A 15184-nucleotide genomic window follows, 5' to 3' on the forward strand; every position below is an offset into this window, starting at 1 on the left:
TTAATGAACCACAAACAAATTAAAAACAGAAAACTGCAGCTCGTTACATGAAGGTGAGGCAGACGAGCTGCTGAGGTCACAGCAGGCCCTCCTTCCTCCTTCCTCCTTCCTCCCTCCTCCTTTCTCCTCCTCCTCCTCCTCCCTCCTTCCTCCCTCCTCCGTCTCACCGCTGTAACTTCCTCTTCTCTTCCTGTTTTTCCAGACTGGCCAGATGAATCCGATGACACAGCTCTACTACAAGAAGGTGAGTTGTGTTTATTTACCGCAACTTCACGGTTCCTCGACCTTCATGTCCGACATGATGACGTCTGATTGTGACTCCTCAAACCAACCCCCTCCCACCAACTCCTCCTCTCGTCAGGCCTCGTTGGCCGCGGAGAGGATTTTCAATATTTACAATTAAACCAGCAGCTGGTTTATCAGCATTTTCGAGCCCAAAACAAACAGCGAGAATCAAATATTGGATGTGATGTCGGCTGGCTGCAGCTCTGAGGGGCGGTTTATAAAAACGGCGTCAGAGGAACAAAAATCAGATCAGATTCTGAGACTTTTAAATCTGCAGTACGATGAGTTCTGCTCTTCTCTGTCGACTCTGGTTTAGTTTCAACCACAGAGAAAACGGAGATCCCGAAGCGGATCAGAGTCGATCTGACAGCTTCCTTCGCTCTGTGTTGTTGTTGTTGTTGTTGTTTGTGTTTTAGGCGACATACTCGCCGTACCGGGACCGCATCCCACTTCAGATCGTCCGCGCTGAGGTGGAGCTGTCCGCCGAGGAGCGAGCCTACCTCACCGCCGTGGAGAAAGGTACACACACACACACACACACACACACACACACACACACACACACACACACACACACACACACACACACACACACACACACACACACACACACACACACACACCTGCTGGTGCAGTCACCTGTGAGACGACGCTGAGGTGACGCTGCCTGACAGCCGAGCAGCTGCTCAGTCCGACTGACTGCAGGTTTAATGTTCTGTCACGACGTCCTTCAACCAGAAACTGGAACAAGTTTACATCCCAAATAATACACAAGGATTGTTATGATATTTACGTGATGTAATGTTTTATGTCTGATCTATAACTGTGGAATCTTTTGGTCAAAATACCAGAAATCATTTAGACATTTGACAACAAAGAAGAAACTTCAAAAATCCCTCCACCTCCTCCTTCCTCCCTCCTCCTCCTCTTCTCCCCCTCCTCTTCCCCCCTCCTCCTCCAGGCGACTATGCAGGGGTCAAACACGCGCTGCGCGAGGCCGAGGTCTACTACAACATGGATGTGAACTGTCTGGACCCGCTGGGCCGCAGCGCGCTGCTCATCGCCATCGAGAACGAGAACCTGGAGATCATGGAGCTGCTGCTGGACCACGGCATCCACACGGGCGACGCGCTGCTCTACGCCATCAGGAAGGAGGTGGTGGGCGCCGTGGAGCTGCTGCTGTCCCACCGCCGGCCCAGCGGGGAGAAGCAGGTGAGATGTGTGTGTGTGTGTGTGTGTGTGTGTGTGTGTGTGTGTGTGTGTGTGTGTGTGTGTGTGTGTGTGTGTGTGTGTGATAACATCACTGTAACGCTTCGTTCTGCTGAGGAGGAAAATTAAACCGCTCGTCTTCAAGACAAACTGTGAAATAGGATTTAGAGACAGACAGTATATTTGTCTGCCTGCTGCATGTCTGTGTGTGTGTGTGTGTGTGTGTGTGTGTGTGTGTGTGTGTGTGTGTGTGTGTGTGTGTGTGTGTGTGTGTGTGTGTGTGTGTGTGTGTGTGTGTGTGTGTATGTGTGTGTGTGTGTGTGTGTGTGTGTGTGTGTGTGTGTGTGTGTGTGTGTGTGTGTGTGTGTGTGTGTGTGTGTGTGTGTGTGTGTGTGTGTGTGTGTGTGTGTGTGTGTGTGTGTGTGTGTGTGTGTGTGTGTGTGTGTGTGTGTGTGTGTGTGTGTGTGTGTGTGTGTGTGTGTGTGTGTGTGTGTGTGTGTGTGTGTGTGTGTGTGTGTGTGTGTGTGTGTGTGTGTGTGTGTGTGTGTGTGTGTGTGTGTGTGTGTGTGTGTGTGTGTGTGTGTGTGTGTGTGTGTGTGTGTGTGTGTGTGTGTGCGTGTGAGCAAAAGAACATGTTGCACTGTTCAGTTAAAGTGTAGGTGTGAAGGGAGACTCAGGAAGTATGAAGAGTGAGAGATTCAAACTCAATAGGGTGCAGAGATGAAGAGAGGAGGGAGGGATGGGGGAGGCGGGTGGGGGTGTGATGAAGAGCGAGTGAGAGACATTGGAGGAAGAGGAGAGTGAAGAGGAAGAGGAAACAAGAACATTATATTTTGTATTTTAAATTATTAAATAAAAAGATAAGATGAGAGAAAACAACCGAGTTGCATTAATTCCTGGACCGTCTGAGGCTGTGAGGTGCCACGTCACCATGGTAACCAACCCTTGTTGGCCGAAGCAGAGGATTGTGGGAAGGTTTTTTTCGGTCGCTCTTCGGTAGGATGTGGAAGGAAACGAAGCTGTGTCCGTTTCTCTCGTTCTTCTGTTTCATGTCTTTCATTCATATTTCCTCTTCAGTTCATTTCTACAGATGAAACTCGCCGTTCAACTTCTCTCATCAAATCCAAAGTGAATAAAATGTGTCCATCAGTTCTCTCGGTGTTGTTAGCTAAAGTCACTCCTTCTTCTTAGTTTTCTGGAGGTCCATCTGAAAATAATCCCTCATTCATTAGAAAAGAAGATTCAAGAAGACCTGTTTTTGGGGGCGTGTCTGTTTGATTGACAGGTCTGTGGTGCAGTCAGGTTACAGCTATCGGTGGGCGGGACGTAGTATCGTCAGGTTTCCAATCAGATCGGTCAGATCCACCGCTGGCTCCTCCCCCAGCTCATCCAAATATGGTCACTTCTGACTGGACAGCTGATTTTCTGCAGCTCAACTAGACTCTCTTGAAGTTACGTATAAAAAACACAAAATCAAAAAGAAATTCAATTAACAGTAAAACCTCAAAGTTTGTGCTGAAAATCAAAATATGATTACATAAAACTGACTTTTAACTGTCTGTAAACACACATCCATAGATATCAAACACAGACACACACACACACACACACACACACACACACACACACACACACACACACACACACACACACACACACACACACACACACACACACACACACACACACACACACGTGATCTTTCCCTTCACACTTCAAAGAGAAGCGAGAGGCCGTCTGTATATCTCTGTCTCACTTCCTGTCTCCTTCCCTCTCTCCCCATCTGCTTTCCTTCACTCCACGTCTGCTCTTTCTCTCTCTTTCGTTTGGCCTCGGTGTCACCGTCTCTCTTCCTCCCCCCCCCCTCCCCCTCCTCTTAAAAAACAACAACTCGGTGCCTCACATTTCCAACCTCCTCTCTGCGTTTCGTCGCCGACTCGTTCCTTTTATTTGTAAGCGAGCCGGTAAACGAAGGGTGAGGAGACAAAGGGAGTGAGGGAGGAGGATGAGGAGGGAGAGAGGAAGGTAATAAAAAGAGAGAGGGGGTAAGGGGGTGGAAGGAAGATCAACAGTTTTGACAGAGGGGAGATAAAAGGCATCGACTGTACCTGTGAAGATCAGCACACGTCCACAGGAAGCACACGAGGACATCCACAACATTCAACAACAAAACTGAGTTTGGCAAATCTTTGCGCAAATTCCTGAAAAAAAAATTCTCTGCGGAAAAATGGCGTGAACAGAAAATATTACAGCACCAAAGTGCCCTTTTAAAATAAAACTGACTTTATAAACAAGTGTTTTATTTCCAACCTGCAAGTCTGGTTCTGATATTTTCTTTGATTTGAGCAGCGCCCGTTTCCTCTTTGACCTTAAACACTTGTTTTTGTTCTAACCTTCGGCCTCCAATTCAATCTGGCTGTAAACAAAATACAAAAAGTCTTCTTCGGAGTCTAAAAAACTAAAATATGAGTTATGGTATAAACCCCCGGGCGTGGAGGTTTTGAATCCAGCTTAATGTGCGAGTGGATCTGAGACCAAACAGAACCGAACACCACGGTGAGGTTCTCTAATGTGGGTCAGTCCTCGTTAACTCGTCCTCGTCAGCAGCACTTTTACTGCATTAATTAAAATCACATTACATGCAGCATTCTCCTGAGTGCTTGTTTATATTTACCTGTGTGTGTGTGTGTGTGTGTGTGTGTGTGTGTGTGTGTGTGTGTGTGTGTGTGTGTGTGTGTGTGTGTGTGTGTGTGTAATCAGTGTGTGATGCTCAGCCCGTGGCAGCTGCTCTCACTCTCCTCATCATGGCGGGAACAAAACAAAAAAAGGATGCGAAACGTCCAGAGAGAAGGAGAGATCAGATGAAGGGTTTTTTTCTGGCAGGAGAGAGGAAGAGAAGAGGAGAGAAGAAGAGATGAAGAGGGGAAGCAGATGGAGGATGGCGGGGAGGGTTAGAAGAGGAAGATGAGCAGCAGAGAAGATGTGGGAGACGGTGAGGAGGAAGAGCAGGTGAGGAAGAGGAGGTGAAGTGAGGCAGCGGAGAGGACGAAGAGGGAGGACGAGATGAGAAGCACTCTGCTTCGTTCTCCCTGTGAGAGATGAAAGAATCTACACGTGTTCCCTGCACTCCTCCTCCTCCTCCTCCTCCTCCTCCTCCTCATCCTCCCCCTCCTCTTCTTCCTCCTGTCTGCTCCTCTTCTTCAGATGTCTTGGACTGTGTGTGTGTGTGTGTGTGTGTGTGTGTGTGTGTGTGTGTGTGTGTGTGTGTGTGTGTGTGTGTGTGTGTGTATTACAGGATAATGCTTTGCGACATTTTTAACCTGGACTTCATCTTTCTGTCATTTTCAAGTGTTTGTTCTCCGATGATTCAAACAGCCGACTGACTTTTCATTTTAACATCACCTCCTCCGCTCCTGCTGTAATCACTCATAAATCCATAGTGTCCTTTAATGACATTATTTATGTCTCTCATCCTCCCGTGTTATTTTTTGGGGCTCAGAGTGACATCGCTGAGCTTTTGGTCGACGACGCGGCTTTAAATAAAAGCACCTCCGCCGCGTCGTCGAGCGGGAAACTTTCCGTTATCGGGCGGTTAGTCGGAGAGACTTTAACGTGATGAATCATCTGCTTTGAGAGCTGAATCTTTGTTTTGACCGCGCGGTTCAAAGCTTCCTCTGAGTTTGTTGTTTGTTCCCGTTCGGCTGCCAGTTAATAAGACAAACATCCGTCTGCCGGATTATGCAACGGCAGACGTCGGTCCCGTTTTCACAGCTTTCCCATCCGCTGTCCTCCAGGTTCCTTCGCTCATGATGGACAGTCAGTTCTCCGAGTTCACCCCCGACATCACGCCCATCATGCTCGCCGCTCACACCAACAACTACGAGATCATCAAGCTGCTCGTCCAGCGGAAGGTGGTGACGCTTTACGACACGTCAAAACATGAGTAGAAGCCGTCTTTTTATTGTGAGCAGATAAACGTTGAGCTCGGTTTCACTGAGCGAATGTTGCTCTGTGCAGGTCACCATCCCCAGACCTCACCAGATCCGATGCGACTGTGTTGAGTGTGTGTCCAGTTCAGAGGTGAGTCCTGACTCCTGTGACAGGCACAAATGTTTGAATGTATTTCAATAACTCAACAATGTTTTACACCAAACATGTTTTTCTTCGACTTGCAATTTATTTTGCTTTTTTCCCAAATTGTATCGCAAGAAAAATCTCTTAAAACTTGGTTATTGAGAGAAGCCGCTACAAACTTGACCAAAGCTCTCTAGAACACACTTACACACATTTAATCACATTTAATCAGATGAACTCACCTGAGCAGAGAGAACGCGACAGATCCACAAAGACGAGCAGGTGTCCGATGGTAAAGTACATCTCCTTCAACTCTCTGCAGGTCGACAGCCTTCGACATTCACGCTCTCGCCTCAACATCTACAAGGCTCTGGCCTCGCCCTCTCTCATCGCGCTGTCCAGCGAGGATCCCATCCTCACCGCCTTCCGACTGGGCTGGGAACTCAAGGAGCTCAGCAAGGTACGGAGGTGGAGCCCCTTCATTAGTCACGAGCACCCCGATCCGTCCTTCGGCACAGAAACGCAGCTTTTTGTGGTGATTTCTGCCAGATGTTACGCAGCTCGCTGTTCAATTAAATGAGACGCCAGCTTAAAAGTGTTTGCGATAGAAAATCCGGATCCACCAGAGCAGCTTCGGTCCTCCGGAGATTCTCGCAGCACCCGAAGGTACGTCTGCTGGAGGGATGCCACGTCCTCAACTTCATGAGCTTCAAATCATTTCTGTGTTCCCCTCTTTTCTCTCCACAGTTCAGCCCGCAGAAGCATTTATATCAAACGCTGCTTATTAGTTTCAGGTTGCCATCGCAGCACGATAAGACGATGTTCAAAGTTACGGTTATGGTTTACCGCCAGGTGGAGAACGAGTTTCGCCAGGAGTACGAGGAGCTGTCTCAGCAGTGCAAACGTTTCGCCAAGGACCTCCTGGATCAGGCCCGGAGCTCCAGGGAGCTGGAGACCATCCTGAACCACAGAGACAACGACCAGAGCGAGGAGCTGGACCCCAAACAGTGCCACGACCTCGCCAAGCTCAAGCTCGCCATCAAGTACCACCAGAAGGAGGTAGGGACTCGACCCAGGGGGGAGGGGGAGCTTTGGGAGCTTGTTTTGTTGCGATGTCGGTGTCCGACCGCGAGGTTGAAACTGATCACGTATGTGAACCTTCAGCGGCAAGTTCGATGAGCAAATGGCGGCTTTAACGTGTTTACAGCCGCGGCTTCGCAGAATTCCTCCGACTCAACTGCAAAAAAAGGAAGAAGCTCTGCTGAATGTGTTACAGCACAAAGAGAGTCTTTCCGAACAAAACGCAGAGATAATGAGTTGGAACGAGTGCAAAACCAGCAAACACACGAAGGAGAGATTTAATGGGACAGAAAGAGAGAAATGGAGAGCTGGAAGGATCCAGGGCATGAGCGAGGAAGAGATGGAGATTTGACTGAATGGAGCTCGAGAACAAAACAGAGTTAGAAAAGAAAAAAATCCCCGAGGCGATCTCCGTCTTCCTCCGTCTTCCTCCGTCTTCCTCCGTCCGGCAGCATGTCGCCTCCCTGCTGTTTCCAGCTCTCTGCTGCGGAGGGATGAGAGCAGGAGCAAAAGGCCAGAGACCGGGGGGGAGACTTGGGGGGAGACGAGGGGGGAGACAAGGGAGCAGGAAGATTGGTGAAGATCTGACGTGGGTAAAGGAGTCTGCTTCTTTTCAAAAACACGTCATCCTCAGTGCAAAGTTGCACAAAGACTCTTTTTTATTTTATTTTTTAAATCTCAAACACAAGCAAAAATGATGAAACAACATAAATTATCAGTAAAAACACATCAAGTTGAAGTTTATTACTAATTATCAGGTTCATCTCAAGACTGCAGCTTTCTGTGGGCTGGATGTTTAAAAGCAGGTAGAAGTGCTTTTCCAGGCCGGAGGAGGGACGTGGTGTTATGGCCGGAGCGGAGCACATCGGTTAGGGACGGGGGGACGGGGGGACGGAGGGACGGAGGGACAGATGGAGGGTCGTCCCTCCTGAGTGGCTGTTTGGTGAAGGAGAAGGAGGTTGAAGGAGGGATGTGTGTGAGGAAGAGGAAGAGGAGGATGAAAACTGCTTACTTGCCCTTGTGTAGTCGTGGCAGAGGAGACGCTTTAATACATAAAGCACAGACATGTCTGAAGAAATTAGCATATAAATAGAGAACTTTTTTTTTAAATAGATCGTTCATCGTGCAGCTAAAACATCAACTTCTTATTGACCAGCACTCTTTTTTTTATTTGGTATTCAAATAGGCATTTTCAAAGTCACTCGAAGACGATTGATCGTTCAGCTGTTGTTTTTTTTCCCTTTTTTTTTTTTTTAAAGCAACTTTTATGCAACTTTACTATAGTCAGTTTGTGGAGAGTCTGTCATCTCTAACATGTCCAGGGTATAGTGAACATTATGTCGAATAAAAACATCATGAACACGCTCTGATGGCGTTCATGTGGACTGAACAACCGGGCGCAATTAAACATGCGAAACAAAACAAAAATTGCTCGTCAAAATAATTGTCTCATTATGATCCCAGCGTTCGGTCATGAGTTCAGTTCTCCACCTGTGACGGCCGCGCTCATTAAACCTCCGTCCTCTTCCGCCGGACGTCTCGCGGTGATTCGGAGCAGCTGACGAGCAGTCGTCTCCCGCCGTCTGCCGTCGACTGCACCTCGCTGGGAGGTGTAATTGGCTGCAGCTCGAGCAGAGAGACGTCCTTTGAGCGAGACTCGTATACGGGAGGAACAGAAAGTCGTATTTTTAAAAACATCTCGTGGTAGACGGCGGGAGAGACTCAGAGCTGAGAACAAAAACAAAAGAAAAAAGACCAAAAAAAGACGTGCGCTCGAACTCAGATTCCGAAAGAGGGGGAGGACGAAACGAGGAGCGCGATGGGAAGATGTGAGGAGTGAGAGAGAAACTTTGAAGGCTGGAGGGGGGATGGAGGGGGGGAGAGAAGAGGGAAGAGGGAGGAGGGAAGAGGGAGGAGGGAGGAGGGAAGAGGGAGGAGGGAGCTGTCAGAGACTCATAAGAAACTCTGAAATGTGTGAGAAGCAAGAGGTGGTGGAGAGGACAGGGAGGACGAGGAGGTGAAGAGGAGATGGAGAGGACAGAGAGGACGAGGAGGTGAAGAGGAGATGGAGAGGACAGGGAGGACGAGGAGGTGGAGAGGAGATGGAGAGGACAGGGAGGACGAGGAGGTGGAGAGGGAATGGAGAGGACAGGGAGGACGAGGAGGTGGAGAGGGAATGGAGAGGACAGGGAGGACGAGGAGGTGGAGAGGAGATGGAGAGGACAGGGAGGACGAGGAGGTGGAGAGGGAATGGAGAGGACAGGGAGGACGAGCCGATGAGAGAAAGTGACAAAAAAGAGCTGTTAGAAGAAATATGTCTGTCACCAAATATCTGCTGATCAGACGAGTCGTCGTTCAGAAAACAGACGACGTCTTCATGTTGTAAATATTATACAAATATTGTCTCTTTGTTATTACAGCGTAGTCATTTTTTTATGTCTGCATATTGTCTGGAGTTTCACCATCAATAAACATGTTAGCAGCACAGAAATGGGACATACAGTAAAACATAATCCACCGTTAAGTATTTAAATACCAATAATTAGTCAAATACATGAATCAAAAATATAATTTCAATTAAAAAGCTGTCAACATTTACTGTTACAGAAACAATTCAGTCAACGGGCAGAAAGAAATAGAGTTTAATAACCAAAACTATGTCCAAGTTTTCTTTGACTGTTTAAAACGTGCGTCTCCAAAGCTCCTCATGTTTAGTAACATTTCTTCACATAGCTGAGCTCCACCCCGAACCGGCTGAATCAGCTTTCTTTTACGTGAACAAACACATGTTTTGTATCTAAACACCTTAAATTCAACAACTTGTATTGAAATCTTCCAGTTGCACATCGAGCAGCTTCTGTCAACTCGCTCAAATCACTTGTAAATCTTGGCGGCATTAAAAGCTTCTCGGCTGCAGATGCTCTCGATCAAAGAAGCTCAAACGTGGATCTGGATTTATCAGCAACACGAGCCAACGAAGAGCCATCGAACCGACAGACGGATGCAGGCGGGAGAAGTGAAAGATGAGACGGAGACGGAGGACACATCACCGTGATGAAAAAAGACGAGAGCGAGAAGAGACAGCTTGTCAGCGGGAGTCAGACGTGTCTCTGAGTTTGTGAGACGGGAGAGGACAGGAGGTGTGAGACTAGATGGAGTTCAGCAGGGAGACGGACGTCAACAGAAATCCCACTTTTTTTTTTTTCAATTACGTGTCCGAGAGAGACGAGGGAGACGAAGGAGATGAAGGAGAGAGAGAGAGACGAAGGAGATGAAGGAGACGAGAGAGACGAGAGAGACGAAGGAGAAGTGGAGCGACGTTGAAGGGAAACATGTCATAGGTAAAGAGGACGGAGACGGAGACGGACGAGAACCACTCTGGTTTCACTTTCACAACTTCGATATGAAGATGTGAAAAGAGGAAAACGTAGGGAGGAGTTAATAAACCGAGGACGGACGGACGGACGGATGGACGGACGGACGGACGGACGGAGGAAAGGAGGATTGTTTAAACACACTTCCTGAAACTATTTTGTTCTCTTTCAGAATCTCATTCTATCGTTTTTGGAAGAAAGAAAACCTCAAAGTGTCTCATTTCAACTTTCATTTTTAAACAAGATGATTTGAAATTAGGTCCAAATGAAAGTTTCTATTTATTAATATGTGTTTTGTACGTCCTCGTTTCATTGTACATATTGTTGTAAAATATTTAATGTATATCAAAGGCAGTTTTTAGATATAGAGACGATTTGGTATCTATTCCTTCAGATTGGAGATGAAACCAGAGGTTAGAAAAAGGCTGCAGGCCAGAACACCTCCCCCTCCGGGCGCCATGGCAACGACAGATGTTGACAAACAAACAGATGCCACATTAGCCTCTCCAGACGCTTCCTCTTCTGTGTGCGTGCATTTCTGCATTTTCTTTTCGTGCGAGACAACACGCGGACGTTTGTTCGGTCTCAGGAGACAGCTGCCGAACGCCGTCAGCACACTTACATAAGCCCTCCACGTACCCCCCCACCCCCCTCCGTCCTGTCACTTCCTCTTCCTCTGCACTTCTTCATCCCTCCACCTCCTCTTCCTCTTCCTCTTCCATCCCCCTCTGACTCCTTCGTTATGTTTCCACTCTTTTCATTCCTTTGTTTTGTGTCTCCTCTCGGTCGGTTTGTTGCTCCGACTGACCTCCTTTTTATTTCAGCGCCGTGCTTTTGTTGGCGTGTTGTGTTTAGCGTGTTGGCGTGTGTTGGCGTGTTGGCGTGTGTTGGTGTGTGTTGGCGTGTGCGTTCTGCGTGATGGAGGTCGAGGTGTCGCTAAGTGCTGCAGCAGCGTCCCACCGACGGCTTTTTACACTCAATTATATGAAACACTGTGTGATGTGAAATGGAGACCTCCAGCAAAAGAGACGGTCTCTGCATGCATATGTCCTCATGGTCACGTGTGTCCTCATGCACCACAGGCCTGTCAATCAAACAGACACGCCCCCAAAAACAGGTCTTCTTGAATCTTCTTTTCTAATGAATGAGGGATTATTTTCAGATGGACCTCCAGAAAACTAAGAAGAAGGAGTGACTTTAGCTAACAACACCGAGATAACTGATGGACACATTTTATTCACTTTGGATTTGATGAGAGAAGTTGAATGGGAGTCTATGGAGCCGGAGGCTTTTTGGAGCCGACCTCTAGTGGCACTCGCTGGTATTGCAGCTGAAGACACTTCTGGATCAGAACCATTTTACAGACCTGAAGCTACGAACTCTTTTATATTCAGTCTGTGGTCCAGACATCACCGATCCTGTCTGCATGGGTTGCCTTGGTAACGACGTAGCTAGATTATTGTCCTCCATAGAGCCAAAAGGCTCCACTCTGATGTCAGCAGGTGAAATCTGACCGTACACTTCGTAAATCACAGCTTCGTTAACCGTTCAACTTCTTAAAGACGATCAGTGTTATGGAGGACCGATGGTCTCTGTGTGTCTTCCAGATGGGCCGAACTGTGTGTGTGTGTGTGTGTGTGTGTGTGTGTGTGTGTGTGTGTGTGTGTGTGTGTGTGTGTGTGTGTGTGTGAACAGGCTCGTCCTCGTCAGCATTCTCCAATTTGATCAATGCAAATTACATCTTCAATATACTCTCTGTCTCTGACGGGTCGCTAGACACACACACACACACACACACACACACACACACACACACACACACACACACACACACACACACACACACACACACACACACACACACACACACACACACACACACACACACTCTCCTCACACACACTCTCCTCCCTCCTCCCTCATCTCCTCTTTCCTCTCCTCCCTCGTCTCTCCTCTTTCCTCTCCTCCCTCGTCTCTCCTCTCTCCTCTTTCCTCTCCTCCCTCCTCCCTTGTCTCTCCTCTCTCCTCCCTCCTCTCTCCTCCCTCCACCATGGCTTTTTAACCTCCTGTCATCCTCCTCTCATCTATCTCGTCTCCTCACTCAAGTTGCTTCCCTCGTTTCCTCTTCTTGTATTTCGTCTCCTCTATTTTCCTAATTTCCTTTGTAATGTCTCCTTCTCTCATGTCCTCTCCTCTCTTCTTGTTTCCTCGTCTCCTCTCCTCTCTCCTCTTCTCCTGTCTTGTTGCCTCTACTCTTCTTCATCTTGTCTCCTCTTCCATTCTTGTTTTCCTGTTTCTCTGTTTTCTATCCGTCTTCACGTTTTTCTTCTTCTCTCCTTTCCTCCTCCGTTGATTCCTCTCCTTTTGTTTTTGTTTGGCCTCTCCTTCCTCTTCAATCTTCTCTCCTCATTTCCTTCCTCTCCTCGCCACCTTTTCATATTCCCTCGTCTTTCCTGTCTCTTCTCCTCTCATGTCTCCTTCCCTGTCCTTTCCCTGTAGATGTGGTCATACATAGAGATATGGGGGAGGAGGAGGAGGAGGAGGAGGAGAAAGTTGAGTTTTGAAGTGAAGTCACGTAGCAGCGAAGTAACTTTGGGTTTTGACTCAGTGGGTTCAGTTTAATGGGTACACACACACACACACACACACACACACACACACACACACACACACACACACACACACACACACACACACACACACACACACACTGATGACCTGGGTTACCCAGCATGCTGAGGGCCCTTTTAAACGCCAAATAAATTCTGTGATTGGCTGTTTGACACAGGAAGTAACGAACTATATCCAGCTGGCAGGCAGAGGGGTTGAAGGAACGCGGCGGATACCTTTCACGACACCTCTGCAGTGCATTCTGGGTAGCTGCTGATGAATAAGAGAAAAGAAGCAGAACAGAGGAGGGTTGAATACAGAGAGGAAATAAAACCTTTTTCTTCTAGTGAGGAGATAGTCAAATAAATCCAACGTTTCTGTACTCGGTTGAAGTTTGTGTTTTTTGTTGTTGGAGTATATTTGTCCCTTCTTGCTGAACCAGTTCGCCCGTGTTCATTATGTGTTGTGTGACGGACGTATGTCGTGTATAGTAGGAAAAGAACGACTTCATATTTTCACATCGGCTTGTTCGGAGTTTTCCACCACATTTCTTTCAGGAAATGTACTTTAGTACCAGATGTTAGTGCTGCTCGTCACCACGTTGTTGCTCTTCGTGCTTTATTATTGTTTTGTGTGGGTCTACTTCATTCACAGAAAATATCTCCTTCTCTTTGAAGAAGAAATTAGAAAAGTATGATCGTGTTTGTTTAAAGGTCTCATCTCTGTTAGATGCTGTGTTTCTATGTTTAAAAAAAAAGAGTCCTGAAACAGAGAAGAACTGTTTAGAGCAACGCTGTATTATTCATGTTGAGATGATGCGCTGAGCCTTCAACGCCGCCATCCACTTCAGACACCTTCAATAATTAAGGCCGCCATTTAAGTGGGAATTCAGTCTGCATGGATCATTGGCCTTTATTAGCGCCGAGGCAAGAGAGCAGCGACAAGGTAAACACATGCATGCTTACACGCATCGCTACACACACACACACACACACACACACACACACACACACACACACACACACACACACACACACACACACACACACACACACACGCACGCGCTGCAGTAAAACCGCCCCGGGGTCTAATGGTGTCCTGATCAGCTGTTTCTAAACCTGAAGAAAATCCCTCAAGACGGAGGAGGAGGGAAAAGAAAAAAAAAAGAGGGTCAAAAGTCAGAGGTCACAATGCACGTGATTACGGTGAAATAATGAAGGACACGATGGAGAAATAAAATGGAACCAATCCTGGACCAGTTCTAATCTGATCCTGGACCAGTTCTAATCTGATCCTGGACCAGTTCTAATCTGATCCTGGACCAGTTCTAATCTGATCCTAAGCCATCCCGGCCTGATACTAGCGTTTCCCTGGCTCAGTCCTGGACCGATACTAGAATCACCCTGACCCAATCCTGGCTTGTTCCTACTCCTGATCCAAGTCCAGTCCGGCCCCTTTACTCTCCAGATCCGGTCCCGGTCCCGGCCCAGTTTTAGCCCGATCACTATTTGATTCTGACCCGACATCCTCACCCATCCTGGTTCGATTCCAGTCAGATTGTAACCAACCCGTCGGCCCGATTCTAGTCCGATCAGAACTCCGTCCCGTTACACTACTAACCTGACCACTACTGGATCCTGGCCTGATATTACTGTAAACCAACCCGGGCTCCTTCCTCCTCTCATCTCGGCCCTCCAACATTCAGATTCTAACCAGTTCTATTCATCAACAATGAAGAACCAGAAGAATCCAAATTACGATTCTTTTTTTGTGAAAGTTGAACAAATTTGCAGTTCGTGGTGTTAATTGATCAACTCCTGGTTGATCGAGTTTGGAGCTGCGTGGGGAGAGGAAGGAGAGGGAGGTAGAAAACGGGGGAAGAGAGAGTCAAAGAGAGTAAAAGAAGAAAGAGAAAGAGAAATGGAGAAACGAGGGAGACGATACGGAGAGATGAAGAGATGGACGGAAACAGAGCACAGTTTTATGGAATAACAAAGCATAAATCAATGTTTCTTCGCCGTGCTGCTTGGCACCACTGAGTGTTACTCCCGTGTGTGTGTGTGTGTGTGTGTGTGTGTGTGTGTGTGTGTGTGTGTGTGTGTGTGTGTGTGTGTGTGTGTGTGTGTGTGTGTGTGTGTGTGTGTGTGTGTGTGTGTGTGTGTGTGTGTTAATCCATCCGACACTGCTGACAGAGAGAGAGAGAGAGAGAAAGCTTGGAGGCTTTCCAAAGCAGCCCAAATTATTCACTTTCCTCTTTTGCTGCTGCAGAGAAACAAGAGAACAGCAGGAGGACGAGAGGACGCCGGAGCGGCTGCGTTTCCGTCCGTTTAATGTTCCTAAAGATACGACATCATCTGGTGAAACATCTGCAGTCAGCGTGTGACTGTTTGCGACGCAGGTGAACAGGGATGGAAACCGACTCCATTATCGGACCGGTCTGACTGGAAGATGACCCGCCACTTTTTAAAAATCTGAATTTCCAGTAAACAAGTATTTTTAATTCGGAAACCTCGGTTACGTCCACACGAGCACATTTAAATAAACGACATATT

The 15184-nt window shown here is 47.6% G+C and overlaps 1 protein-coding gene across 4 annotated transcripts in view; it reads left to right on the forward strand.

Annotated features, from left to right (window-relative positions):
* Nucleotides 1–15184, forward strand: part of trpc5a (transient receptor potential cation channel, subfamily C, member 5a) — a 74151-nt gene that overhangs the window by 32973 nt on the left and 25994 nt on the right. For all 4 annotated transcript variants that reach the window (XM_069718009.1, XM_069718010.1, XM_069718011.1 and 1 more), the window contains exons 2-8: nt 203–244; nt 702–804; nt 1247–1497; nt 5289–5405; nt 5512–5574; nt 5891–6028; nt 6421–6627. In XM_069718009.1, the coding sequence (XP_069574110.1) occupies nt 212–244; nt 702–804; nt 1247–1497; nt 5289–5405; nt 5512–5574; nt 5891–6028; nt 6421–6627 (912 nt within the window). In that variant the 5' untranslated portion in view covers nt 203–211. The remainder of the gene's footprint in view (nt 1–202; nt 245–701; nt 805–1246; nt 1498–5288; nt 5406–5511; nt 5575–5890; nt 6029–6420; nt 6628–15184) is intronic.

Source organism: Brachyistius frenatus, unplaced genomic scaffold (assembly GCF_029030835.1).
Source record: "Brachyistius frenatus isolate BFR_SWC_R1_liver_20210118 unplaced genomic scaffold, ASM2903083v1 Contig_184, whole genome shotgun sequence".
Classification (NCBI taxonomy): domain Eukaryota; kingdom Metazoa; phylum Chordata; class Actinopteri; family Embiotocidae; genus Brachyistius; species Brachyistius frenatus.